This window comes from Plectropomus leopardus, chromosome 17, assembly GCF_008729295.1.
Source record: "Plectropomus leopardus isolate mb chromosome 17, YSFRI_Pleo_2.0, whole genome shotgun sequence".
NCBI classification, from domain to species: domain Eukaryota; kingdom Metazoa; phylum Chordata; class Actinopteri; order Perciformes; family Serranidae; genus Plectropomus; species Plectropomus leopardus.
In genome coordinates, this window is record NC_056479.1 from 5,828,199 (window position 1) to 5,856,197 (window position 27,999).

The following is a 27,999-nucleotide window of genomic DNA, read 5'->3' on the forward strand; positions in this document are numbered from 1 at the left end:
CCATTTTTATGTTTATGTTATAAGTTTTTGAATGCAGTACTTGTAACCGAGTCACAAAAGATCTGGGTAAGTCCTTCACCTTGTAAGGATTAGTGTCTATTTTGAGGTTGTATCCTGAGAGATAAAAGTGAAAAAATATGCAATGACGTGTCCGAGGAATAAAAAAATCGAAACTATCCCTCTTTAAAGTTTGCATTTCGTAATAACGGCCTCTCTGACGTCACAGCTGTTTCCTCCCCCAGTCTCCTCACTTTCCTCCCCCCTCCCGTTAGAGGAGAGACCACAGCCTGTCCTCTGTTTTCTGTCCGAGAAGAAAAACTGTCCCGGAGCTTCCAGACTGGGATTATCCGAGTGAGAAGATGCGGGCAGCGGGGCACCGGCTGGCCGCAGTGCTGGCTCTGTTTGCCGCAGTGTGCGGCTCGCGGGCGGAGGTGATCGATGACATCCTGAGCAGCCTCTCCAGAGGAGCATCCTTCCTGGAGCGGCAACATGAGCACATCAACCTGGACGGAGTGGTGGGCTTCGTTATGCTGCAGGGTGCGTAAACACGTCCTGTGCCGGAAAACAGGCTGCAAGGAGTCTCCTCTCACTGTCCTTCCAGCTGCTGGAAAATATCTGTCTTTTGGGTTATTTATCACGGTTGGTTTACGATAAAGTGGGTCACTTATTGGCAAATATATAGCCTACTATAGGCACTACTGCTATTAAACGTTCAACATCCTGCTTATCTTAAGAGGGAGTTCTTAGGGGAATTATTTACCCAGTCTATTGTTTAAAAGTTACAGACTCTCATACCAAACACACACTTCAGACCCTTGTTGGAGTGTCTAAGTTTTAGAGGGACACCAAAATAAAATGCTTTTTAAAACATAGACAATGTGTTAACATTTTAAATAATTCAATATGCTTTCTCCAAATACTTATTTTACCACAATTGCAATGTTTTTGCCTTTAAAAAAATTATTATTATTCTCACAATTTTGTGAAAAAACGAACAGTTGCCAATTGGTAAACATATCTAGATTTCAGCAGAATTTACTTGTAATCATGTTACAGCTTTTTGTCTTATAAAGAATACATTACATTATAACTGTGAAAGGAAAATGATAAACATAAACTGCTGTCTTTCTGTCTATCTATCCTGCTATATGACTAAATTGTTTAATACAAAATCCATCTCATTGCCTTTAAGAATTTATGTGGAGTGACTCAAACTAATATTGGTGGGTTGCCACAAAGTCAATAAGCTCAAAGTTCAAGTTTGGTGGTGACTGAGATTTTGTAACTTTGGGGATTCAGATCAGCAAACTCAAAGTTTGATGGTGACTGAGATTTTGTAACTTTGGGGATTCAGATCAGCAAACTCAAAGTTTGATGATGACTGAGATTTTGTAACTTTGGGGATTCAGATCAGCAAACACTCAAAACATCTGAGTTTTTAAAAACTAATTTCGACTGTTTTTTTCAAATGCAATTTGTTGATTTTTCTATATTTGTATTATTTTTTTCTTGTCTTTGATTTAAACATCTTGGTACTATGTCCCCCATTTAAAGAGTACTATATTGGTTTATTTACTGTAACCAGAAACAAAAAGTCCACAGTTGTGCTAGCAGCTCTGCCACCCCCTTTTCACAAAATCTATCTCTACTGTCTAGTGAACCAGCCTGCATTTCCACCAGTATTAAGTGGAAAGTGTTGACCTGATGATGGATGTAAAATCAAGTGGAACAACAAAGTTATAACAATTCATCTTCTGGGGAACATGAATATCTGAACTGCATCACATCACAATCCATCCAAAAGTTGCTGAGAGATTTCACTCAAAAAACAGAAATGTGAACCTCGTGGTGGCTCAAGAGTAAAGTTAGAAGGTCACCAAAGTCAGCAGGGTTCATCCTCTGGGGACCACAGATGTGTGTAAAATTTTTCAATCCATCCAATAGTAGTTGAGATATTTTAGTCTGGACTGACCAACAGCCAGAGAGCCACGCTGCTAGCATGGTTAAAAACACACAGGAAGAACTGTTGAATATTAAGTTTTGATACATTTTCTGTGATTTACATTTGCAAATGAATCTTTCTCACACAAATTGATACCATTTATGCAAAGACTGTGTTTTCTCTTTGACCCACTGATCCTGATTCTGTTGTTTTGCGTCTCAGCTGAGCTGAAGGAGGCAGTACGGACGTGGCCTCACAGCGACCCGGTCAGCTGGGCTCAGAGAACCACCGCAGTCGCTCTGCTCAAACGTCTCGACCAAAGCTTAAGCAAGGCCGTCACTGCCCTGCAGCAGAACGACCCCAAATACTACAGAGGTGAGAAAGACTTAATTTCCCAGAAATCCTGCACTCAATGTTGACCAGAAAAGTACACAATCCCTTTAGCACATAACCACGTTAGCAGTAAAAACTACTCAACATTCATTCATGAAAAATGGAAATATTAGCCTTCTGAACTGCCAGCTCAGATATCATTAATAACAACTGTGCAGAACAACATAACAGGTCACATCAAAAATAGCTCTGAGGAGCCAGTACAGATATTAGACTGAGAGTTAAGCAGTCAGATGCTGGGTGTGTACTTGTGACACTTATCGAAAATACTCCCTCAGTTTAAAAACTTAAGGTCGTAATGAAAAACCATTTTGACTGTGAACAGCACAAAGTTTAACTGAAGATTCAGATATATAGTGTTTACATTCTCTTTAAAATGCAGGAGTTGTTGCTGCTCTCATCTTTATATTAGCATTCAAGGCCAAACAGAACACTTAGAGGCTGAGGACAGACAGATACACTGACTGTTCAACATTAAGCTTTGTTTATAAGGAAGTCTCATTAAGATCGTCTTTTTCTACAGCGTCTCTTTCAATGCACAGGCAATGAAACCTAATAAATAAAAAATATTAATGTTTCCCCTCTGCATATTAATGATGTCAGAAGAGGGTCACACTCAATGGCGAGATGTCACAGAGTCAAAAAAACAAAACATTAATTTCCACGGTTAATGAACATAAATAAACATTTTTTTTTTAGGTTAATAAATTGTTATTACCTCGATGAGAATCTGCTCCTGTGTGTCGTGCAGAGTTTGAGCCCCTGATGTCGTGGAGATTCTGGTTGATTCCTCAGGAGTGGAGCTCCACAGACCCCAGCCTGGTGTATCCCTCCACCATGACCACCGAGTGTTACGACGAGCAGCTCAGCGACAAATGTCTGACCCTGCTGCTGGGAACCTGGTGAGAGCACATTTTAACACATGGAACAACAAAGAAATCTGAGAGGGACAGAGGTTTTTACGACCCGTCTGCCAACAACAGTCAGTCTGTGTCTTTAGACCACAATCTTTCACTAATATGCACGTAAATCATGGATCATAAATTAATTTACAGTATTAACTTGACTTACTAAAGTCTCTCTAAACTGTGTCCTTTGTCCAGCTTCCAAAATCTAGAGAGGTGGAACTCTGAGGAAACATAAGCATAAATTCTCAGTAGTTTTTAGTCATTTCTGTGCCCTGAGAGTAATGCCATGTCACGTTGCCCTGCCCTCTGATTGGTGGAACAGTTTTGAACTCCATGCAGCCTGAGAAAACTCTGCAGATACCATTAAAGGCTACAAGTAGAAAGCCATGTGCTGAGCATGTTTTTCAAGTAAAACTACAATTTTGCCTCCTGGATGTGTGCCTCCACAAACCAGTTAAGTTACTTTTTACATCCATGTTTGTCCAGACTCATATGTGGCCATGACAGTTGACAATGTGTTAAATATGGATGATGATTGCAAAGATGCTACATCTTCTAAAGCATGGATGCTTCACACACATTTTCAAACAGGCAGCACAGAAGATCTACACAATCAGCACAGATTAGAGTCACCAATTCAGTGTCTAACCAAATGTCTCCCCTTCTGTTCCTGAGCTATGGCATTTATCAGTAATGGCCAGAAAAGTGTTTTTGCAGAGCATTTTGATGTCACAGAGAAGCTGACTTTTGACTTTTTGGATATAAGATGTCACCACTTCATTTTATTCTATTATCCTACATTTGTGTACAATTTTGCTATAATTAGTGTAATAATTCTTGGGTTATGGCCAAAATTTTTTATCTGAAGTTACTGTGACCTTTGACTACTAAAATTTAATCAGTTCATCCTTGAGTCCAAGTGGACATATGTATCAAATTTGAGAAAATTCCCTCAAGGACTTCTGGAGATATCTTGTTCATGAGAATAAGATGGATACAGGATCTCAGTTACTGCAACCCTTGACCACCAAAATGTAATCAGTTGTTGTTAAGTCATTGTTAAGTCAAAATGGACGCTAGTGCCAAATTTGAAGAAATTCAGTATAGGCGTTCTTGAGATTTTGCCATCACGAGAATGAGATGGACAAGTTACAGTGACCTTGACCTTTGACCACCAAAGTCGCATTAAATAATCCTTGAGTCCAAGTGGACGTTTGTGCTAAATTTTAGGAAATTCCCTCAAGGCGTTCTTGAGATATTACATTCATGACAACTGAATGGACAGACAAAACAACCTGAAAACATGATGGCTCCAGCAATTGCTGTAGCCTGAACGAAGAAATAACTTAAAGAATGTTTCTATTTACACTTAATATTCTCTAGAAACCACATTTGGGTTTTAGCTCTACAGAGAACTGATGTGTGTCTGTCTGAGCAGGAAAATGAACGGGACGCCCTGCATCGTCACCAAACCCTGCAGGGACACCATGACTCGCTTCGGCTGTCCACACTACTCTCTGTCCCACCAGCTGCTCTACTTCATGATCGGAAAAATGGTGAGACGTTAAACTAGTCATTCACTGAAAAGCATTTGTAATCCAGATTTAGGAAAACAGATATAAGATGATGCTTTGGCTATTCTTCTTTCATTTGGACAAGAGATTATCACCATGCTGTGATGATTTTGATTCTGTTTGAGGCAATCCCAAAAATCAAAAGTATCATTTGATATTTTGTGAGAGATTCACTTATTCACTTCAGTGCCGAGAACCAATCTCTTTCTTGTGCATTAACCACGGCATTCGAGCCAAGGGATTATAAATTTAGCTCAGCATAAGTGCTGGAAGCAGCGAGCCTAACAACACTTTCGAGGTTAAAAGTACCATGCAAATTTTTTTTTGTAAACAAATAGTTATGTTTACATAGTGTGTATCCTTGAGGCCTAAAAACACATTGAATGCATTTGCTTTCTCCTAAAACATTTCTTGAGCAAATATAAAAAAGAATTTAATACCTGCATTGTTTACACGCATGTTTGTTTGTTTACACAGAGTTATTTCCTGGTGGTTCCGCCTCTGCCCCACCCCTTTAAGAGACCAGCTGAAGGTCCTGAGTCTATTAATTGCAATCGGAAAAGTCAACAGGGCACAGATTAGGGCTAATTATTTTGCCACAAAGTCACTAGGGATGGGGTAAAAAAAATCGATACAGCATAGTATCACGATATTTTTATCATCACAGGGATGCCAAGTATATATATATTTGAATTATATGAGTTATTTATATCACAAATAACAGTCTAACTTTTAGTAGCCTGCTACAATAATAATATATATATTTTTTTAGTCCACTAGATACATTTTGCTGCAATAAATATGATCTAATTATCTTATTAGATAAAACAGACGTTTTCTTTGGGGGCATTATTTGCTGTTAAAAAAGGTAATAAATTGTAATATACCTCTTTAAACTGCATTGCAATACTCAGCATATTGCAACATGTTCAACATCGTAATAATATTATATTATGACTTCTGTACTGTGATAATAACGTATCATCAGGCTCTGGTGATTCTCACCCCTAACAGTCACTCAAGTAAATCTTGGACCCATTTTTCACGTCTCGCAAGCATTCTGTTGCCACAATGCCATTTTCAGACAGACAAATTGGGAGAAAATTCACCTTTTTCGGGACCTGTCTCTGGCTCAGTAACACACTCGCGGGATGTAGCAACAACTGATTTGATCTTGTATTGGGTTGATTTTGTTAAGATAGCACATAAAAATGTGCAGCAAAATAAGGAGAAAACATTAAATATGTGCTGCATATATACAGATGAATCATTCTGAGTCCTTTAATATTCGTAATGTTTAAGTGGGCCGTGCTAGAGGACAGGTCAGGAGGTCAGAGAGCACCCCGTCAGTAAATTTCGATAGCCAACACTAAGTAAAAGACATCCAAACTAAAATTAACTTAAAGGAGAGGAACATATTTGAATATTTAGTCCTCCAAAAAACACCAGCACAAGGAATGAATTCTCCGCAGATGCTAACATCAACAATTTAGCAAAAATTAAGAAAATCATTGTTCTATTTTTAATCTTAACTCCACTAACTTTCTGAGATGCTGACTGCTTTGCATTTCTGTCTCAGAGAGGCTGCACCAATCTGCTGAAAGGCGACACTCGAGCGTCCCGAGCCAACATGACTGAAAGCAGCTACCAGAAGATCTTCTGCTCCAACATGATGAAGACCAACCAGGACATCATCAGAGACGGTCTGACCGAACAGACGGTCGACATCTTCATCGAAAACAGTGAGTTTTTAAGTTTTTCTCTTTGGTCTTTTGTAGTTTGTATTATCACATGTTTCATAATGTTTAAATAATTTTATTGTTTCCAGACTGCATATGTTTTACATGTTATGCCTGTCAGATAAGAAACTGCTATCTCCAATTCTGGCAATTTTAAAGCTTTCAAAAAGTTGAAAAATGACAAAAAACCCATCATAGAATTTGATAGTTATACTTTGGTATTTAAAACTGTTGTTAACTTGACAACCATTGATTTTTCTCATTGTCTGAAAAACTTTCAGTTATATCCTTGATAAATCTATTAATCGTTTTGTTCACAAGATGTCAAAAAATACTGAAAAATTTACAAATAAAAGTTTTCTAGATCTGGGTTGACTTCTAGCTTACCTGGTAGGGCGTGCCCCCTTTATAGGTTGAATCTTTTGCAGGGGTCCGGGTCTGAATGTGATCTGCTGCCCTGTGCTGTTATCCCCTTTCTCTACCCCCTTTCCTGTCACTCTCCAGCTTTCTATAATAAAAACAATAAAAGCCCTTAAAAGATACTTATGAGTGAGAGAAACATTTCCCACAACCAAAGATGATGTCTTCAAATGTCTTGTTTTGTCCAACCAACCCTCCAAAACGCCGAAAAAAATATTAAAGAACTTAACAGATATAACAGAGAAAAGCAGCAAATTTTCACATTATATACACTGAAATCAGAGAATATTTGGCAGTTTTGATTAAAAATTGAGTGATACAATGAATTAATTGTCTAAATACTGCCAATTTTGTTTTTTTCTTTTATATTCAGTTGCCACCACCTGTAAATGTTTTTTGTGAGGATTTTTCAAGTTTGCCATTTTTTAATAATTTGTGCAAAAGCTGGAAAACAACAAAAATAATTTTAGTAATTTCCAGAAGAAACTGAATTGAATGTCTAGTGTGCAGGATTTTGTAGCATCTAGCAGTAAAGTGACAGAACTCTTAAGTTAATAGCAAATTGCCCTATCTTGAGCCAGTGTTTTGGTTTGACCCATCTGGGCTACTGTAGAACAACGTGGTGCACTCCGTGGAAGCTGACCCACTCCATTTGTAGATATAGACAGTAACAAAGGAAAGGGTACCAAAAATACAATGACTCTTTTATCATATGTTTATAAACTAATGAAAACATAAATGAATATCATTTACCACGTTTACTAATAGATGTCAATAAATCCTGCACACTGGACCTTTAAACTTTCCTGATTCTTGTGCAACAACCTGCCTTAACATGTCTTCTCATGAGATATTGATACCCATGCTTAAGAAATTGCAGATGGGAGGAAAACTGCACAGTGAACGCATGTAATTCTCTCAGAGTGTTTTGACTGACTTGAGTTCCTCTGCTTTCCGTTAACAGTCCTGATTTGTGGATTGACTGGTTTCTCTGACTTCTACAAGGCTGACTGGCTGCAGCACATCCTCCGGCTGCAGGATGAGGAAGTAGGCTGCTTTGGAAGAGACAGTGAGTGTTTGATCAGTGAAAAAAACTCAACTGAATCTGAATCACCATTTTATCATTATTTACCTGTAGCTTGGCTGTCAAATTGAATATTCAGTCTTTATATCTTCTGTTAATTTTATCTCAAAATATCATGCCTTTTATGTGGACACTAATGAGTCAAACAGTTTTTCATTTTTCTTGATAGTGGGCTACTTTCCATCATGCCTTAAGGGCTGAAGTATTTGAAACCCATAAACAGACCTTGCTTCAGACTGACTCTTCACTCTCAGTCTCTGTTACCACTGATGCACAGTTCTGAATTACCCCAGTGGTTCCCAATCTTTCCTGTTTAGATCAACGCTGATATCTCCTACTTATTTATCCATAAAAGGAGCTCCCAAACATATTTAAAAATACAAAGATGAAGAAGTTATTAGACTTATTTGTTACATCGCAGTTACTGTTAACAGCATGAACCTGATTATAAGATGGATAAACTGGATTAACAGTTTATCTCCGCTGTTGCTTGTGTTCATAGAGAGCATCATCTCTCAGATCATCGGAGACGAGCTGCTGGAACAGCTGCAGCCTCACAGGAGAGTGAAGAGAAGGGAGAAAATACTTCCAGGTCAGTTTGTGACTGATTGATCCATTTTAATATATAAGTCTGCCTTTACAGAGAGAGCTTTCTCTGCTGAGAATCAAACAGGAAGTATCACATCATCATTGTGCCTGCACAACATTTTAGGACTCTTATTCCCTATCCCGTACTAGTGCTTTCTTTTCCTTAAAATTTGAATTAAGTTTCACCTGTATCTGTATTTTTAAAACCATTGTAACACATTGTAAGCTGGGTTTCCCATACTTTCATTTATTTGTGGTGGCCGGCCATGAATAAAACGTTAGTTAGGAGCACTGTTTGGTTATTCTTTACTCCATGCTCTTGGAGCACAGACCATACTCTGGGCACAGACTGAGCAGCAGAACTTAAGGTACAGTGACAGGAAAACTTTAATGCCCATTCTGTAGGGTATAAAAGTTTGCATTCACTTGCAGCAGCAGCTGCTCATTTCATCCATTAATCAGCTCTGAATGGATTGACAGATCAATTATCCAACCCATGAGTCACAAACTGCTGCTGAGGAAAAAAAAACACTTATGGAGCGCTCCACCTGCACTACATTTATGGACCTGCAAAAACCACTGAATTTAGAATGACAGTTTACAGAGTCACACACACATTTAAAAGAAATGCCAGTGTGGAATTCATTGTTTTTTTGTTTTGTTTTTTGTATCGTAATACATTTGTAGATTGTATATTTGATGTATTCAAGACAAACATCCCCACAGGGACATTAAGACATTAGTGTATTTTATTCTAAGCTGCCAAAACACGCAAGTGTCCTACTTAGTTTAAACTAGTTGTGCAGAAATAACACATGAATAATACCGAAGATGGACAGAAGTCAGTGATCACTGTTGCTGTGAGATGGCTTAGTTTTTGTTTCTTTCCTTCTTTACTCTAATTCCTTCTTCAACTGATTTTGTTTACACTTTTCTATTTTTACTATTTGTACCTAAACATTTGAAACATCAAACATCATTTTACTATTACAACTTGCTGACTTTTATCCAAGAACAAATGTATAAAAAATGTGTACAAAGTTTTTTTTAACATTGACTTGTAAAGGCTGTATTGAATTATTTTCTGACTGAGGTTTCTGTCCTCCTTCTTTTTCCGTCTGGTCTCTCAGATGGCTGTTCCAGTCACATTACGGCAGTGGCTGTGGGTGCTCTGGGAGGATACCTGAACTACTACCTGACAGAGCAGGACATAACAAAGAGGCCGCTCTCCTGAACACCACCACACCCCCACCTTCCACACGGGTGCGTTCACATGAGCAAAACGTTGTAGATCATCAGGTAGTGGTGCTCTTCATGATTGGACTCCTGACACAATATGTTACTTTATGAACATAAGTCGTAAGATGACGAAAATGCTTAATAAAACGCTGGGATGTGGGTGCTTGGCACAAAATGGAGATTTTCCTTCTAGCTTGATTTTTTTTCTATATTGTATTCTATGATTATAATGTGGAGGATGCTTCACAGCTTTTTATCCCAAACAAGAATGTAGTGATGCTCCAATCCAACAAAACACATCAGAATTTACTCTTTACAAATAACTTGAGCAGTTGCAAAAGTATTGATGTGGCAGTTCAGGCAGTTCATGTTGCCTTGCTGCTGCTGTCTCCAGATACAGTGCTGCAATAATTGTCTTCGGGATGTTATTTGGCCTTTGATGCAACGAGCTTGCTGAAGTATTTATATTTTCTTAAATGAATTTAGGGTAATCCAACGTGTCATATTGAGCTTTTTGCTACTTAGCTTTTTAACCAGTTTTGCGAGTCATGGTTAAAGGGATCTATAGTGACAGCGCTGATGGATGGATGAATGGATGGCATTTAGGTGGATAAGACACCTGCTGATCTGAGTATGGCAACATGTGATAAATGCATGGAAAATTATTGTTCTTTATAGCCTTACTATTATTCTTGTAATTTTGCATAAAATGGGCATACTTGTCCCCCATTTCAGACACTGCAAAGGTTTAGGGGTTTCAGATGATGTTCGATGATCTGATAAGCAGTTTGTTTAAAGTGTACTGACCTTAAGTTGTGGTTTTTACAGGGTCTTTTCAACACATTCATTTATTTGTGGCGGCATGTCACGATTAAAACTTCTGCTGCCACATACAGATTTTATATTTTTGGAGTTGAACCATTCCTCAGGAAGGCTGTTGAAATAAATATATATATACTTTGGTTATTCATACACACCACACTCTCCGAGCGCAGAGTGCACTCTGGGCACAGACGAAGCAACAGAATGCCAGACTCAGTGACAGTGAATCTTGAATGTTCATTGCGCTAAAAGCACTTGTCTCTGCAGCAGCTGCTCCTCTCATCCACCAATTTGATCAGCTCTCACCAGACTGACAGATCAATTATCTAACCTGATACTTAAACTCCTCAAAATGCCAGGGAGGAAAAAAGAAGTCAAGACTAGTTCTGTCTGCACTGCGTTCACGGACCTGCAAAAGCATCTGAATTTAGAGAAGAGTGATAAAGAAGGTACACACACAAGATTAAGAAAAAAAAGAAAGAAAGTCCCCCTCTCTAACCCACCTGTTGTTGTTACACAATACATAGATTCTTATTCTGTGGAAACATTGCAACACAATCTATTTGTTAAAAACAGGTCAATAATGTCAGCCATTACAAGCTTGATTGGAGCATCCCTATCTGAAAGGCCAAGAAATATTTACTGTAGCTTTTTGGAAAAACATCATAATAATATGTTTTCATCAAAAAATAACATCTTTATTTTATTTAAATAATATTTTGCTTTTCGCAGATATTTTATCTACTAAATATAAAGTCACAAAGGAGGGCCAGAAGGCAGCTGTACAGCCAGACCTGACCAAAGAGGATAAATGCATGAACTATGAATGTCTGTAGATGGACTTACATACAAAATGTTATAATGTATCAAACATTCTGCTGTATTTACACACGTTATCCTACAGTATATAAGTAGTGCAGATAATAAATGTAAATCATCTCTGATTACATTACTGTCTGTAACGTCTGTGAAGTGGACCTTTGGTCGGAGTAGGAGGCCTAATAACATGATAATGAACACAAAAATAAAGGCTTCCCCTGGTGTAAGTGCATGTTGACAGGAGACAGAGAAAGATGGAGTGAGTCCAAAGGAAGTCAGTAACCGGAAATGGTTTTGATTTCCACAGATATAAAGCCTCCACAGCAGGCCTTATTATGTCCGCTGACTGTCTCTGGATTCCAGTCAAGTTCCATTTTCCTTGAAACCAAAGACACTGACAAAATGTCTTCGCTGGCTGCAATCAGTGATTTTACTGACCTGGTAAAAACCTCACACATCACAGTGACACCTGTGGGATGATGTCACTTGTTCCAGCCAATGACCTCGTAGAACAGCGCCTTGAGCAGTCGAGCCTCGTAAGTGACGGTGTTCTTTCCGATGTGAATGCGGGTCTCCTCCAGAGGCTGCTCGATGATGGCAGGAACCTCCTTACCATATGCTACAGGGGAGACAAACTCAAGTCAACTCAAACTGAACAACAAATAAATGCTAGCTTCTCCTCGTGAAACCAGGTCTTTCATAGGTTTGGGTACCATGTGGGTGACCCATGAAAAAGGTGATTTGTAGGTAATGTTATGTCTTAATTCTATTTTGAGTACATTCAGGATGTAAAAAAAAACAAAACATGACTACAACATGATGCTGGTGTTGGATAATCAATTGGCAAAATACATTGAGAATATTAGAAATTTAATGTAACGTTTTAAAGTTATAATCCTCTGACTTCTGACTTTGTGTGGCGGCTCTGTCTTTTTTGCCATCTGAAATATGAAAGCCGCTTCAGTCAGGTGTGTTACAAATACAGGCACATTAACTGTGGAGATGTGCTGCTCATTATTATAAAAATTAGCAATTAAGTTGTATTTCCTGAATCACATTCATTTTAAATATCATCTTCACATGTATGTATGTCACAAAAAGATCAATTTCAATATGCGGCCTCATTGAATTAATTGAACAGCACATGGTTATAAAATTTGCAGTTTCAGGTCAGACCATGGATATTGTGTTGATGGGTTGCATCTGGTTTACAAACTAACTGGTCATATGTGCAGGTGGTGAGGCGGTGCAGTATTGCATGACATGGTATCGGTTCAAGAGTGGGTCTTGAAAATCAGACCCAGGCTGAAATGTCTTTAAAACCCTGTGTTATAGAAGGTTTCCCGAGCACTTTGCAATAGTCAAAGCCCTACAGTTGCAGGGCTAAAAATGTCAATTCTGACCTAAAAGTGGCTGCAGAGGAAACATTATGGTGTCATATAAATCTGCTCAGCAAATTTGATAAAAAACTGGACCTCGGATTTTAAATTAACTGCATAGAAGTGGAAACGTTCTGACGTTGGTGCAGGAGTTAAATTGATGCACACTTAATGAAAATCTGGGCAAAATAGCTCATATGGGCAAAATATTGCTAATTGTGGAATTTCAGTGCCTGCTGCTACGCCTGTCAAACTCTATTCTATTGTTCACATATGCATATGTTCACATTTCAGTGATAACAGGAACATATTTTCCCCTCGAAATAATGAGTAATTTTTGACAACTGTTGGTAGCTAGCTAAATGAATATCAGCTCCATGAGCTGGATGAAAATGCTGTCTGCTGTTTAAAGTGTGTCTTTTTTAAAGGCTGATGATATGCAAACTCATGGCCTTGGAAATAGTGATGGGTTACTACTGTGGGAACTATCCCAGTTAGACGGAGATGCTTGCGGTTGCCAAGCTATTTTTGGAATGGTCGAACTTAACCTGATGGTGATGCTTGATGAGAGCTCATGGGACCATGAGCTAAATCTGTGCATTTAAAAATACATTTATAATTTCAAAGCTGAGCAGTGAAATATGTTGCATTTGGCATCAGTACATCTTCGTCTCATTATTCAAAGTGCTCTGCAAGAAACAACGCCTGTTGTCACACTGATGGTGTAGATAATGTTGATACTGTTAGTGCAGCAGTCCAGCATTTTTGCAGGTGTGTGTGTGTATGTGTGTGACTGCTGCTCACCCTCGCAGTGCTCCAGGAACTGGATACACTCCTGTACCACAGCGTCCCTCAGCATGACCATGTGTTTGGACATGTTCTCCAGCAGGGAGAGGAAACAGCGCTTGGCGTAGAACCACGTGTCCGTCCCCAGCTACACTCACATACACACACAGACGGACACACACTGTGAACACACTTAAATGTTCCTTGTTGCTGTATAATACCTTTTTTAACTACATGCATCACAATATTTTGAATATACGCGACATTATTGTTTTTAAAAGTCCAGCTAATGTCATAGTTATGGTTTGACTGTACAGGATGATACTCTGCAGTGACTTCTTCCTTCTGTTTGAGGGAGTTCAGACATGATGATTCGATTGTAAGACGATGGCGTGACTTGAGTGGTTCGCCAGGCTTCACATTCCTGAACTCCTCTCTGCTTTCACTGCAAATGTGACTGTGTGGTGGTGATTGTTGTGAGGATGAGAGGGGGAAACACTCAGGATGACGGCTTGTGTTCTCAGCTGGAGCTTAGTGGACTCAGCTGCAGCCGGAGTCTGCTGTTGTGACTGGACAAGATCAAAAGTTCCCAAAAAAGAGCAGCTCAGCCTCAGAGAAGACGCTCAGCAAGGGAGAGTGCTGGAGGGCTCAGGTGGTTATTTTTGGATCAAAACTTAATGCTTGTCTTTCAGATTTGGCATTTTAATAATAAACACTCTCTTGCTGTTGTGTTTATGATCTCCAGTCTAGCCCTCAGCCTGTCAAACAGTGAAATACTACCTGTTGCACTTAAAAGTATATATTGAGTGTAACCTGTCAACAAACTCTCTGAAAAAGCCCAGAGAATAATGAAACAGACCTTTTTATTGTAGGGCTCCAGGCTCTTGATGACACGAGAGATGCCAAAGTCATAGTTCCCCTTGGCGCAGTACAGCGTCCTGAACGATAGACACATCTTTAGACAAAGCAGTGACAAAAGACCATTTTAATCATCATCTGTTTCTTTTGCATTGTTGATCCTGGAGATTTTTCTTGACCTCAGGAAAAAATTTGATATATATGATTAAATACTCTAAACTCAAGTTTTACTGACTATTTTTTCTGGACCTTTTGACTGTATCTCACTTTCTTTCTTCTTGAACTAAATATAACTTATTAAAAGAAGGTATTACAAGACCTGACTGAAGTTCCATACTTAACTCCGTTGATGACTCTGACACAAGTTCAATTCACTGAAGAAGAATTTGAGATATGGTCGATAGCATTAGTAAATAAGCGAAACTTTATTTAAAGTTTCACTAAGCCTCCTTGTATCAATTTAACCTTTAACTTTACATTAAAACTTAAATATGTCGGCATAAGTACATATGGAGACCAAATATTAAATACTTCATACAACAAACACAGTAAACCCACTATGTTATCGGCTATTTGCTCATTCAGGCTGAAGCAACAGCCAATCACATAGCTAGCTCTGCTGTGTCTTGACTGACAAAGACTGTGATAAAAATGGCAGAACAGCCAAGCAAAGAAAGATTTTGGAAAAGGAAAAATAAAATATGAAATCTTAACTGCTGTAATGAATTAAAACACAACCCTCTGCTGCTGCTAAAAAAAGTGTAATCAGGATTAGTGAAAACAGCAGCAGAACTCACCCAATAACCAGATTGACGATGCAGAGATGGAAGACCTTCTTTTCGGGGTCGTCATAGGAAATCTGCTCCTCCTCTTTCTCGATCTTCCTCATCAGCTCTTCAGCCTATTTGATGAGGAAACGGTTAAGAGACTGATTGATACTGTATTGAAAACAATGACACAAGGAAGAAAAATTGTAATTAACCCTATAAAAATGATCCTTATACAAACACAAATAGTGAAAATATCTACAATCAAAATATGAAATTGCTTGAGCAAAAATAGCAAAAGCACAGATCCTTTACTGAAGTAAAAACGTACCACTCTATGATAACACTCCATTACAAGTAAAAACCCAGATTTTAACATTTAACTTTAGTTATTCATAAGAAAGGATAATCAATTAAATTTAACTGAAGTATTAAAATGAAAAGTAGTCATTATGTAGAATAGTAAATACTGTATATACATATATATATAACAGTGACTTGAAAAATAATTTTGTTATTTACTATTTAATTTTGCACACATTTATTATATTGTCACATACTGTATATCATTATTAAACAAACTGAAAATACTATATCAAAAAGGACAGCTGATGTGTTAACCATATATTACTGAGTAGTTTATTAGAACAGTTCATATTTAAGAAGCAGATGTTTTGTATGTATACGCTTCATATGAAAAGTAACCACCAGTATCTATAATTTTCAGAAAAATTTAGTGGAGTAAAAGTAAAATACTGCTGCACTGTCTTAACCTCTTTCTACAGTACCTCCTCATTCTGGCTGGTCAGGATGTAGGACACACACAGGTTGGCCAGGACCACAGCGCTCACATTCAGGATCTACGATGAAACACACACACACACACACACACACACACACACACACACACACACACAAACACACATATAACAGACTCAATCGGAGCATATAACAGAATATTTCCAGGCAGCACTCTGACCTTTAAAAACCTTTGCTGAAACCAACCCAGGGTGTGTGCAAATATCCCCAAACTGATTATAGTCTTGTTAATGCTTTTCAGAATAGAAAAATAATTAAAATGTCTTCAAAGACAATCATTGACATTAGAAAATAAAAGTGTAAGTGAAAACGTTAAAGTGAGGAACGGTATCACTCTTGGACCTTCAGTCGAGTTTATCATGATTTCATTTTCTGAAACTGGAAAAAAAAATTTAATTTTTCAGAAGCCAGAATTAACATGAGCACCACTGCAAACACACAACTAAAATAAAAGCCCACAAAGAAAAAACAACAGCAGATAATCAACAAAACAGATATCATGCACAGGTGTGAAGACACTGCAAAGAAATCAATACAAAGGTGTTTAGTCTCTAGCTTTACCGAGGGTTTGCACTTGCAGGGACACTCCTGAATGTTACACTGCTCCACCTGGGCAGAAAGGCAAACTGTCAACACTTCGTCCCGACCTCAGACTATCAGCGATGCTTTGTGTTTGAAGGTTTACTTCAAAATACAATAAAGTAGTTGATGCATTTTTCTATCTAAAGCACTAATATTCTGAGTCTCCCTCAACACACTTCTTCATATTCTTTATGATTTTGTGACCAGCCATCCTGAAGTACTCACATTATCGTAGTGCTTCTTGACGATCGGCTCGTAGAAGCCGATGGCCTCTTTGTACTTGTTCTGCATGAAGAGCACATGGGCCACGTTCAGCTTCCAGGTGTCGTCGTCATTACAGACCTCCACTGACTTGCGGAAAATCTTCTCCACCATCTGGAAGTTCTCCCGGTTCCAGTAGATCTTGGCCTGGGCCATCAGGACCACAATGTACCTGCAATCAGATCAGTTTCGTGGTGAACATGTGTTTGTCTTTCACCAAAACGATTTTTGGCTGTAATTTAACTAAATCGATTGATGCCTTGGATTAAAACAGTAAAACATAATATGTGGACAGCACTGTGTGTGGTGTACTTGGTCCAAACATTCTGAAGTTTCTCTTAAAGCTTCCAATAACACAATTCTACTTATCATTTTACTTCTTCTAGGGCATGAACAAATGTTCCATGCATGATTCAACTTTTAACATTTGATATGTCACTGGCTTATATAATATCTAGGAGCCGTGAATTAATTTGGAAAGGAGAGAATTTTGTACCATTACTATTTATTTGGGATGGTTTATCTTTTGGCATTGTTTCATGTTTTTTTAACAGTGTTTTTGGATAATATCATTTATTAGTTTCATGATTATGGTTATTTGGAGAGTCGGGTCACAAGGATATGGGCGATGACATTCATAATCTATGTAAGTATTTGCCTCTCACCTGTGTCTGGTGGATAGGAAGAGAGTATGCAATGGGTCACCATATTTTTTGTTGACCAGACTTTTCCTTTGATCGCTGTGATTATTTTGACTCTAAGTTTGTATATATATATTATTATATATTTATATATATATGATATATAAGTATTAAAATGCTTTACTGTATATTGGCCAGGTGCATAGGTGGGCTGTGCAGTTTTTCATGTTTCATGGTAAAATGTTTAAAAAAAAAAAGTTAAATATTAGGGCAGCCTCTAGCTCACCTGCTAGAGTGTGAGCCCCATGGGCTGAGGAATTTGCAGCAGCCCGAGTTCAGTTCCAACATGTGGCCCTTTGCTGCGTGTCTTTCATCCTATCTCTCCCACATTTTCTATCATTCTACAGCTGTCCTATAAATAAAGGGAAAAATCCCCCTTAAATAAAAAAAAAGTTAAAATATCAGGGATCATCTTCCTAACTATTTTTTCATCTGTTTTAAACACCTTTCAAATGCTTTACTTCCCTCATTTCAGCCGTGTGTGTTTTTGTGTGTGTGTGTGTCTGTGTGTCCTCACTTCTCCTGCATCAGGTCGTAGTCCTGCAGAGCTTTCTTCTGCTGTTCATCGTCTCGAGCCAGCCTGGCCTCCTGCACCTACGAGAAGACGGGCAAAAACAACCTTCAGTCAAAACACCCCAAGCTTTGTTAAATATGAATCTACTCTTTATTTATAATTACAATATATTAGGAAACATTACTGAGTCCCAAAAAAAATATGGCTGTAACTCAGTTTGCAGGTAAGTGTTTCATTATGACTTGTCTGGAATAAATCAAATGACAAACTAAGCTGCATCAGCAGGCCTTTGAAGCTGGGGTTACGGGATAACATATATAACTGAAATCTAATATCTCAAAATGAAAACTGTAGATCATAAACATACATACAGTACAATACATCAGATATAAGAAAGAAACAAAGAAAGCAATATAAAGGTGAAGAGTAAAAAAAGAAGATGGAGGTAAACAACCTGCTTGGCCAGCTTGCGTAACTGCTCTGTCAGTTTGGCGTTCATCTCATCAAACTTCCTAAAAGCCTGTGAGATAAACAGACAAAATTAAATTCAAATATTCATCCGACAAAGACGATGCAATAAAACTATACAGAGGTACCTGCAAATTAAGAATTAAAACTCCTGTGTTATTATTTAGTGAATTTGACCAGCTCCATCCAAATGTCACATGGAAATTTCAAATTTCATTTTGCAGCTTCATTCCAATACTTGAATCACATGCCAACTGGTTTAAACATGTTTGACCACATTAAATTGGTTTTAGTGTTAAGTCCAAACTGTTCAAAAATGAATTTGTTAGTGTTTCCAGGGATACTTTAAGGTTTTGTGCAACTTAAACATAAGGCTTATGAGTTTTAAAATCATTTGGACCAGTGGACACCCTCTCTGCTACAGCAGATGCAGCAATATTTTTTCAAAGCTATATTAATCAGTCCCTCCAGGATGCACAGATGTTTTTGAGATTGTTGCAGCCTGATTTCATTGCAGCTTTTCAAAAAAATTGCATGCATGGCAATTCATGTTGTGTTTTTTACAGGTGTTTTTTCAAAGTAATTGCAGTAGACTCATATGATAAACAAGGAGAGAGAGAGAGAGATCAAGAGAGTTGGGCAGCTCTACAATGAAATTAAGACGTTGCCTGTTTTAAATAGTAAAATTTGTGGAAAAGTTGTGGTGATTGAACAAAATTGCAAGGGCATGCAGACATTACAGGGATTAGCTGAATATGTGTTAATCGCTGTGATTGCAACATCATAGAGAGACTGACTAGTGATTTTTTTGACCACTTGGGGGCGCTTAACAAGCTGTTAACACACAAATAACATATCATCTCCTTATAAAGTTATTAAGGTAAATCTGTGAACAAACTACTGCTCATTTACACAAGCTTTATGATGATTTGCTGACAATGGTTTAGCGCTGCAGTGAAAAAGCGCAGAGACTGAATGAAACAGTACATGTTTTAAAAAACAAAACAAAAAAACAATGTGCTAAAGATGCTAAAATACAGTTAATTGACAAACTCCAGGGTGCATCTCTGGGGGTTTGTAACCACGACTACATTACACATAGACATAATCTGTTCTTGACATAAACATATTGATTAATGCAGCTTTCACAAAAAAAAGTTTCTCAGTACCTCCTCTGGTGCAGTCTGGCAGGTCAACAAGGCATCAAGGAACTCATACATGTACTGAAAAGGACAAAAACACATTAAATATGGATGCTGCCATTGGACACCTGTCATGATTTGTGGAGTGGAGGGAAGTTTTGCATTTATACATTTGTGCAGGCAAACAAGACATAAAAACAGGAGTTGCTGCAGTGTGAATTAGGACCAAACAAACATCCAACATCAAAAACATATGAATCAGTCCAGAAACTTACCGGCGAAAGGAACTTGTAGGTGAGATGGGCATTTTCTGCCAGGACGTCAGCTGCCAGGTCAAAGTACTGAGAGAGAGAGTGAGAGATTGAATCCAGCAGAGACATTAATGCCATTTTAATGAAAGACCCACACCTTTCTAGGAGCTCTCTGTGTGTTTTGAGCTCTTTCCACTAAGACTCACACCACATGACGCCAAATCCTTTTCAAAACATTGATACTCCCTGCATGGTACCTCACTGGTACTGTATAGTGGAAAATGCTGACACAGTCCTGTAGTGTACCAGAGGGGTGTCATGTTTTTGAACAATAATTCTGGGTATAATGAAGACAAGCTCCGCAGGGTGGAGACTGTCATGAAGACCTGTTAAGCCTAATGTAATTTCAGTATAACAAGCCTGGTATAAACAAGGTTGTCATACGGAGCTGGTGGTTTATGGAGCTGCCAAGTCTTCTTAAAAGGAAACTTTTTATTTACTCAGAGAAATTGACGAGTTCCTTCCCTTGAAACAGGTGTTTCTTTTTTCTGTGGAAGTGAATATTGATGTCCTGTATTCCTGCATGTCCTTGACAAGAATGACAGGAGCTGCTGGAGGGCATTTATATATCAGTGTAAAACGGTTGTCTAATGTTCAGTGAGCTGCGTAGACTCCCCAATTCAAAAAGACCCAATGTGGGTCAACCTTATGTTGGATTAAAGTGCTTAAACCATACAAAACAAAATAAGGAGGACAGGAGGAGCCTGTATTTCCAGATTTCACTGTTCAAAGTGATTAATCCTGCGTTATAGATGAATTTGCCAGCTGATTTTGCGGTAAACTCCTCTGGAGTCAGATTAACTCACGTACATATATGCAGACATTTCTGAAAACAGATATTTTCGTCTATGTTTTGGTCTCTTGCAAACAGGGTTCTAGGCAACTAGAATTAAGATATTTTTAATGCCTTCTAATATGCCGATTTTTCAAAACTCAGTTTACTGTGTATTGTTTTGTTTTGCTGTTTGTCTGTCTTGATTGTTTATATATTGTCGCACTTGTTCTGTTATCATTGCATTTCACAATTAAAAAAAAAGGATTACTGTGTAAACATGTAAAACTGAATGTTTGCAAAACAATATTGTAATCTCTGTGTATGCCCTATGTTGCCTTCTGTAATGAGCATGTGCCAAAAACAATAACAATAACAATAACAATAACAATAACAATAACAATAACAATAACAATAACAATAACAACAAATGACCGATTACTGCTTTTTTTTACATTTTGTCAGCACCATTTGGTCAAATCACTACTTAAAACTTAATTTAGTATTGCTGCATGACTTCATGGATGAACAGAGGCATCAGCTGCAACCACTGTTATTTAAAGGAAATTTAAAGGAAATACACATCAATGCGTATTATGGCTACATTCTGTCGACAGCTACAGAAAATAAATTTGCCATTATGTTAACATGTACAGTTATCGACATAAGATTACTATTTCAATACTTTCATTACACACATGACTTCCATAACTTTTCCAAAACTTTCAATAATTTATTAATTTAATTAATTTTCCACATCTGGAAATCATGGAAAATTTTATGACTTTTCTACTTTTTGTGGACAGATTTTTCAAAACACAGTTGGAAAACATCCATTATCAAAAATATCTGTAAAGGTGAGGAGAGGGCCTGACAGCAGAGATGTGTGGCTTGATTGTAGTCACAAATGGACTCTTTGACAGATGATGGAATTCTGTTCAATTGTGGAAAAGCAACTTTGGTCACAGTGGCACAGGCTATTTATGATTTATAAGTTCTGTATAGTTATTGAACCCAGCATTCAGGTCAGGATTCCTTGCTCAAGGACAATTAAAGCCACTGTGGGTCAAGTGTGGGACATTACAGATACAGGACAGTAGCCTGTGGGCCGACCTGTTGCGTACCTCGTGTTTGCAGTAGAGCAGCAGCAGGTTTCCAAAGGTCACAGGGGGGAAGGAGGGCTGCTGCAGCAGGAAGGCCAACTTCTCAAAACCCTCTGACGGCTTTGTATCCATGTTTACCAGAGCCTGGTTGTGCAGTGTCACTGGATCTAACTCCTACCAAAACACACACACACACACACACACACACACACGCACGCACACACACACAGCATGCTTCACAGATCTGTAAAATACAGCATTCTATATACTATAAAATGAGAAAGAGAGGTCACTTTGACAAGATTTAGAAAAAAGGTTTAGGATTTTTTTTAGTGCATGACTCTAAAACATGCATTTGTAGTTTGTTTAGACAAAGCATGGAAACTGTGACAACTTTAGCAGGTATTACATTCCACTAGGGGGCATTAGTTAGACACTTCCTTCAACTCTTTCATTTTAAAAAGACAGTTATGACTCAGTGGCAGTTACACCCTGGACCAAGGACAGTGCCCCACCTGTACATTAATTTTAATGAAGGAATTTCAAGACGATAAAACTATCATCATTACCTCCATGTAAGCCTTCACACCTATGTCTCTATCCTAATATTCTATTAATCTCTGTTATCTCCAGGCAGTTAGTGGGGCACGTCCAGGCAGCCCTGATTCAGATTCTATCAGAATAATCACACCTAGCCGAGGGGTATCTAGAATTCAGCTGCACACACAGACAAAAACACACACACACTGTACATTGGGTGTGAATAGGGTATGATAATAACCTCCTCTGATCTGGGGGGCATGTCTGTCAAAGCCTCCTGAGCTCCTTTCACTGCAAGAAAACACATGAGAACAAAACAGAAAAGAAAGCAGTAGTTATCAGTGTCTTTGGGGGACGGATAAATTATATAAACTTTATTTAAAGAAACTCAAATAATCAACACTTAAAGGGCCCCTGGAGTTTTCTTTGAAACAAACAAAAGTTTCAGTGTTTTCTACCAGAAGGCACTACATGTCTGATCCCTGAGGCCTGGCAAATGTTTTGAGAGCATTTCCTTGCCAATAAAACATGTGCAAAGCCAGTTTTTTTGAATATTTAAAATCCTGCATTGTTTACACTACAGCTGCAGCTATCGATTGTCTTAGTAAACGGCAATTCTACCGATTAATCCATCAATTAATCAAGTAATTGCATAAGAAATACTTTATTAAAGAAAACAGTAAATATTTTAAAAGATAAGGAACGGGAAAAATATTTTAATAGCTGGATTATTTAGTGTATATGAGGCTATCTCATCTCTTCCTCCATCCTCCTGCTTTGTATGCTTGTTACATGTTAAGTTTCAGTGAGAATCTTACAGTTTTTCAGCTGGTATTCGATGGCAGCTTTGAGGTTGAAGGCTTCGATCAGAGCTGTCTGATGCAGCACAAGCGTGTTGCCCACACTGTGGACATCGATGCCCTCTGTTGTCATCCCAACACTCAGCTCTAGGGGGCAAAAACACAAAGTTTACAAAGAATACTGTTTTAATATAATCAATTAATTTAAATAGTCCCATTATTTAACTTGAAGGGGCTCTATGCAAAATTCAGAGCATTCCAGTTTTCTGGATTGGGTTCTCAGCATAGTGATGGCTGAGCCAGAACCTAACGGTGCTAACTCCATAAACAACACTAAACAACAGCGACAGTAACCCTTTGAATCCTGAACAAATTGGTTTGATTTCCCTCAAAAACATGGGGACAAGACAATGAGCAACAAAACAAGACATGGCCCCAAAATTAACCCGAAAATTAGTAAAAAAGTGACAGGAAAATGACCTTAATGTAAGATATAAAAATAAATAGGGGTGCCCCTTGAAATTTGGAGATTCGAATTATCAGTCAGAGACCTTAAGTCGACTGAGATTGCTTCTAGTTGAGCAGTTTAGTTTCAGTGTGCTGTGCAGGTTTTTTTAAACAAAACAAAACAAGACTTATTTTCAGGTGGTCTGGCATTTTCTTGTCACATTTTATAACTTTATTGCAACTATTATGGGACATTTTTTGGCAAGTTGCTCACTACCCATTCCCTATTGTTTTCAAAAGAAATCCAACCAATTTGCTCAAGTTTTAAAGGGATAACAGGGACAGTTCCATGGGGATGTGATATTACCTGGGTGGTCCCTGATGCCTCGCTCGATGATCTCTCCAATGTATTTGAGGGCCTGAGCGTAGTTCTTCAGGCTGTAGTAACACAGGGCAATGTTGTAGGACAATGCTGGGAGAGATGAGGAGCAAGGAGACAGAAATGACAAAATGAGCTCTTAATAGTGCCTGCATGGAGGATTTTTTGCTCAATTTAAATCCGGCATCCTACCAAATTTCTCCTTTTCCTCCTCAATGTTGCAATGTGCTGCTCTGATTTATCATTACAAAGTAAACATATGATGTGATGATCAATCAACCATTGTCACTTGAGCTGAATCAGATCCCAGAGCATTTCATCTTGTGATATTATTAGATAATGGCATATATGTCTTTTGTTGTTTATTGCGGTGCATCAGCTCTGTTTCTCTGTGATAGTAATGTTATCAGACGTATAAATGTACAGTGTCATGTAGCAAGAGTCAGTAAAGGTGTATTCATGCGTGTGTCCTTGATAACTTCTGTACCTGGCACATATCCCAGCACTTGCATGGCAGACATCAGCTTTTTGCAGGCCTCCTCATACTTGCCATCCTGATAAAGCAAACAGCCCATATTGTAGACATAGTCTGGGTCTTCCTGGGGCAGCTGCTCCAGCAGTGACTGCAAACACACACACACACACACAAACAGACACTCACACACTTAGTGCAGTGAGTAGAAAATGAATGGATGTTCATATTTGACAGCAGATAATTATGATTCAAAGTGCCACCATACTGAACAGAAATGATTTGTATGCATTAACAGATAATGCAATAGAGCTTGTTACCTTGGCAGCAGAGTAATCTTCCTCACAATATTTGATACAGGCTTGCAGCTTGACCATCTGTGCCAGAGAGAGAGAGAAGGAGAGAGAGAAAGAGAAAGAGAACAAGAGAAAGAAAAAGAGAAAGAGAGAGAGAAAGAGAGGGGATAAAACAAAGGTAAAGGTAAGTGGTGGTTTGACTTTGGGGCTAAGAGTTAAGCAATAACATGAACTACAAGCTCCCAACAGCCCTAATTTATTTCCATAATCTAGAACCTGTTTTTCCATGATTAATGCACACATTTTCTGTGGGAACTACATCGTGTTTCTGCTTGATCTCTCACACTGATACAATGAATTTAAACTCTATTTAAAGACAGACTTTAAAGGCCACCATCATCTGCCATATTACAAACAACGATGAGACCTCATACTGTGGGGAAATCAACAATGCAAAGATGCAGAGTGGTGCACAGAGAACAACCTAGAAAGCATATTGACTGGAAACATCACAAATTGGCATGGTTCGTGCACGTCCCAGGACAGGAAGACTCCAAGCGGGTGACTGCCCAGAACTTCACTGGATCCCATCTACAAAGCACCAGTGACCTCGGTGAAGTGAGGTGTCTGCACAGAGCCCAATGGATACTGAAAGACAGCAGCCACCCCAGCCACAGTCTGTTCACCCTGCTGCCTTCTGGAAAAAGATACAGAACTAGCCACCAGCTTCTTTCGCCAGGCAGTTAGACTCCTAAACTCCTACACCAAAAAGATGTAGCTGGATTTAGGATCAACTTTAATTTCATTTCTTCTTAAACCATGTTTAAGAATAATGAAAAATAAATCTACCTTGTACCTTGAATTATTTTGACTTTCTAGTAATAAAAATGTGTTCCCTAACACATTTTTGCCCGCTTTATTTCATTTATGGCCCATATGCATTTGTTAGAGCATTACTGTAGAACAACAGCTCCCAGTGATGGAAACTCTGTAACAGATGGTGGGAGCAGAGTGAAAAATTTCAGTGTAAATAAGGTGGAGTTGTTCTTAAATTGCAAACGTGATGCAGTGATAGAACACCTGGACCCAGATGGAAAACAATGCAGTGAGTCTTAGTAGAAGTGCTAAAAAAGTTGGCATTCTGACGATGCAAAGTTTTCACTTCGTCCTGCATTTCAGCCTGGCCGCATGTATGCGCCGTACCTTGACGTGACTGCTGGGGTTGTCGAGCACAAAGGAGGCCTTCATGGCCTCAGGATAAGCACCAGCTTTGTAAAGGGACTGGGCATAGTACACCTTGTACTCCTCCACCTCCGGGTGCAGCTGGGTGAGCTGCTCGTAGCACTCTGCAGAGTTGGTGAAATCCTGGATGTGATAGTAGCAGTAACCCAGCAGAGACAGTGCTGCCCTGGACTGTAACACAATACAAAGAAAGTGTCAGCTTAACTGACATTTGTACTGTTTATAACATGATGCTGAGGGGATAAACCAAAAAATCTAAGCCTTTCATAAAATGTCTACAACAACACTAAAAAATAAATAAGGATTTCTGCAAGTATTACAACACAAAAATTACATTTAAAACTTTTTAAAACCTAAACAAAAAAAGTATAAATTAGTGGTAAATATAAACCAGCATACCAAAAGGTGGTTGTTTGTATATAAAAGACCAAATCACACCATTATCACAAGGGCTGCAAATAAAGATGTACTTTTTATTATGGATCAATTTGGCAATTTGTTTTTTGACTTATTAACTAATTGTTTGTTTCTGAAGTCTATCATGAAGTCTTCACATGTCTTGGTTTGTGCAGTCAATGATCCCAAAACCCCTAAACATTCACATAACACTAATTATTTTTTATTACTATTACTACTTATATTATTACTATTATTTGTTATGTCAATAAAATGTCAGAAAACAGAGAAAAGAAGAAAATACACACATTAAAAAAGCTGGTACAACTAATTATTTAGCATTTTTGCTTGAAAGATTACTACTACAATTATCAAAAATAGTTAATAGCAATGAATCCTTTATTAATAAACCAATCTCCCATCATTTCAGTTTAATTTAAAGTGAAATTAAGCAGAAAAAAGGAGTAAATACTCACATTTGTAAAACTGCCCATGATTGTTTGGAATTTTTGCAGAGAAAAGTGACTGAATTAATTAATTGATCATTACAGGTGTTGCTTAATTTTCTGTTGATAAACTAATTATTTTTTTGAATTTGAGAAAATTCAGTTTAATTTAAAGAATTTTATGCAAACAACTACATAGACTTAGAGTGAAGGCTTATAAATGACATCCTCCAGACATCCTGAAAAGATATGCTCTAACGTTAGACATGTTTTATATTAACACTTACCTTTGTGTGTTTTTGAAGTTGGCCATTTAGGATGTGAATTGCTTCCACATACTGACCGTCTTTAATCTAAAAGGCAGAAAAATCAACATTTGTACACGACCACTCAAATTAATCACACCTTGGTGTTATCACACAGGGAAAAAGCTACGAACACAAGCTGTTCAAAACGTTACGGTAAAGTCTAATTTCAAGAATTTTAATTGTGTAACGTTACACTGAACTGCAGCACAGATATCGTGAGTTAGAAATTATTTAGAGATGCAACACGTTACTTTAACGTTAGCTGAAAACAACACTGCTAAACTTTAACTTTAATCGAGTTATTTGATGCTTGCTGAATTAAATGTACGATGAATTTACGAGCAGTCCATCTCAGTTCCGGAAGAGGGGTGTTAAATATCAAGCCAGTGTTTTTCAATGCACTAGAAACACTGAAATTAAGGATTTCTGAAACGAGTTTCAGTCAGAGTGAAAACCGCTAGCTTACCACTAAACTGGGAAGCTAACTTAATCTAAAACAACAATATTCTCACCAGTTTGTAGATTGTAGCCGTGTACTCTCCGTCTTTTATAGCTGTCATGACTTCAAGCGAATAGTTTTAAAGATAACAAATTACTTGTAGGTTTGTATGCTTACAAAAACTGAAATAAACCATGAAACAAACCGTTTAGCTAGCTTCTGTTTAGAGGACAGATGGAGCGT

The 27,999-nt window shown here is 38.1% G+C and overlaps 2 protein-coding genes across 4 annotated transcripts; one reads left to right on the plus strand and one right to left on the minus strand.

The window, feature by feature from the left end:
• The first annotated feature begins 276 nt into the window (after positions 1 to 276).
• c17h16orf89 (chromosome 17 C16orf89 homolog) lies at positions 277 to 11,658 on the plus strand. Of its 2 annotated transcripts, XM_042504521.1 has the most exons (9): positions 277 to 537; positions 2,165 to 2,317; positions 3,087 to 3,237; positions 4,682 to 4,799; positions 6,397 to 6,559; positions 7,941 to 8,045; positions 8,563 to 8,652; positions 9,779 to 9,911; positions 11,442 to 11,658. In XM_042504521.1, exons 1-8 carry the CDS (start codon positions 360 to 362, stop codon positions 9,880 to 9,882), a joined length of 1,062 nt encoding a protein of 353 aa, XP_042360455.1. In that variant the 5' UTR covers positions 277 to 359; the 3' UTR covers positions 9,883 to 9,911; positions 11,442 to 11,658. The 2 variants fall into 2 exon arrangements, with proteins under 2 accessions (XP_042360455.1, XP_042360453.1); XM_042504519.1 differs by lacking the exon at positions 11,442 to 11,658 and having other exon boundaries at positions 278 to 537; positions 9,779 to 10,066.
• A 178-nt stretch (positions 11,659 to 11,836) lies between these two features.
• Positions 11,837 to 27,999, minus strand: flr (fleer). 2 transcript variants are annotated; one of them, XM_042504517.1, is made up of 20 exons: positions 27,830 to 27,999; positions 27,297 to 27,362; positions 26,129 to 26,338; positions 24,950 to 25,006; positions 24,645 to 24,780; positions 24,146 to 24,250; positions 23,350 to 23,478; positions 22,773 to 22,822; positions 22,013 to 22,165; positions 20,081 to 20,146; positions 19,833 to 19,886; positions 18,650 to 18,715; positions 18,199 to 18,275; positions 16,945 to 17,152; positions 16,699 to 16,746; positions 16,107 to 16,178; positions 15,349 to 15,452; positions 14,553 to 14,631; positions 13,712 to 13,841; positions 11,837 to 12,147 (listed from the first exon to the last, which is right to left on the minus strand). In XM_042504517.1, exons 1-20 carry the CDS (start codon positions 27,875 to 27,877, stop codon positions 12,011 to 12,013), a joined length of 1,995 nt encoding a protein of 664 aa, XP_042360451.1. In that variant the 5' UTR covers positions 27,878 to 27,999; the 3' UTR covers positions 11,837 to 12,010. The 2 variants fall into 2 exon arrangements, with proteins under 2 accessions (XP_042360451.1, XP_042360452.1); XM_042504518.1 differs by lacking the exon at positions 16,699 to 16,746.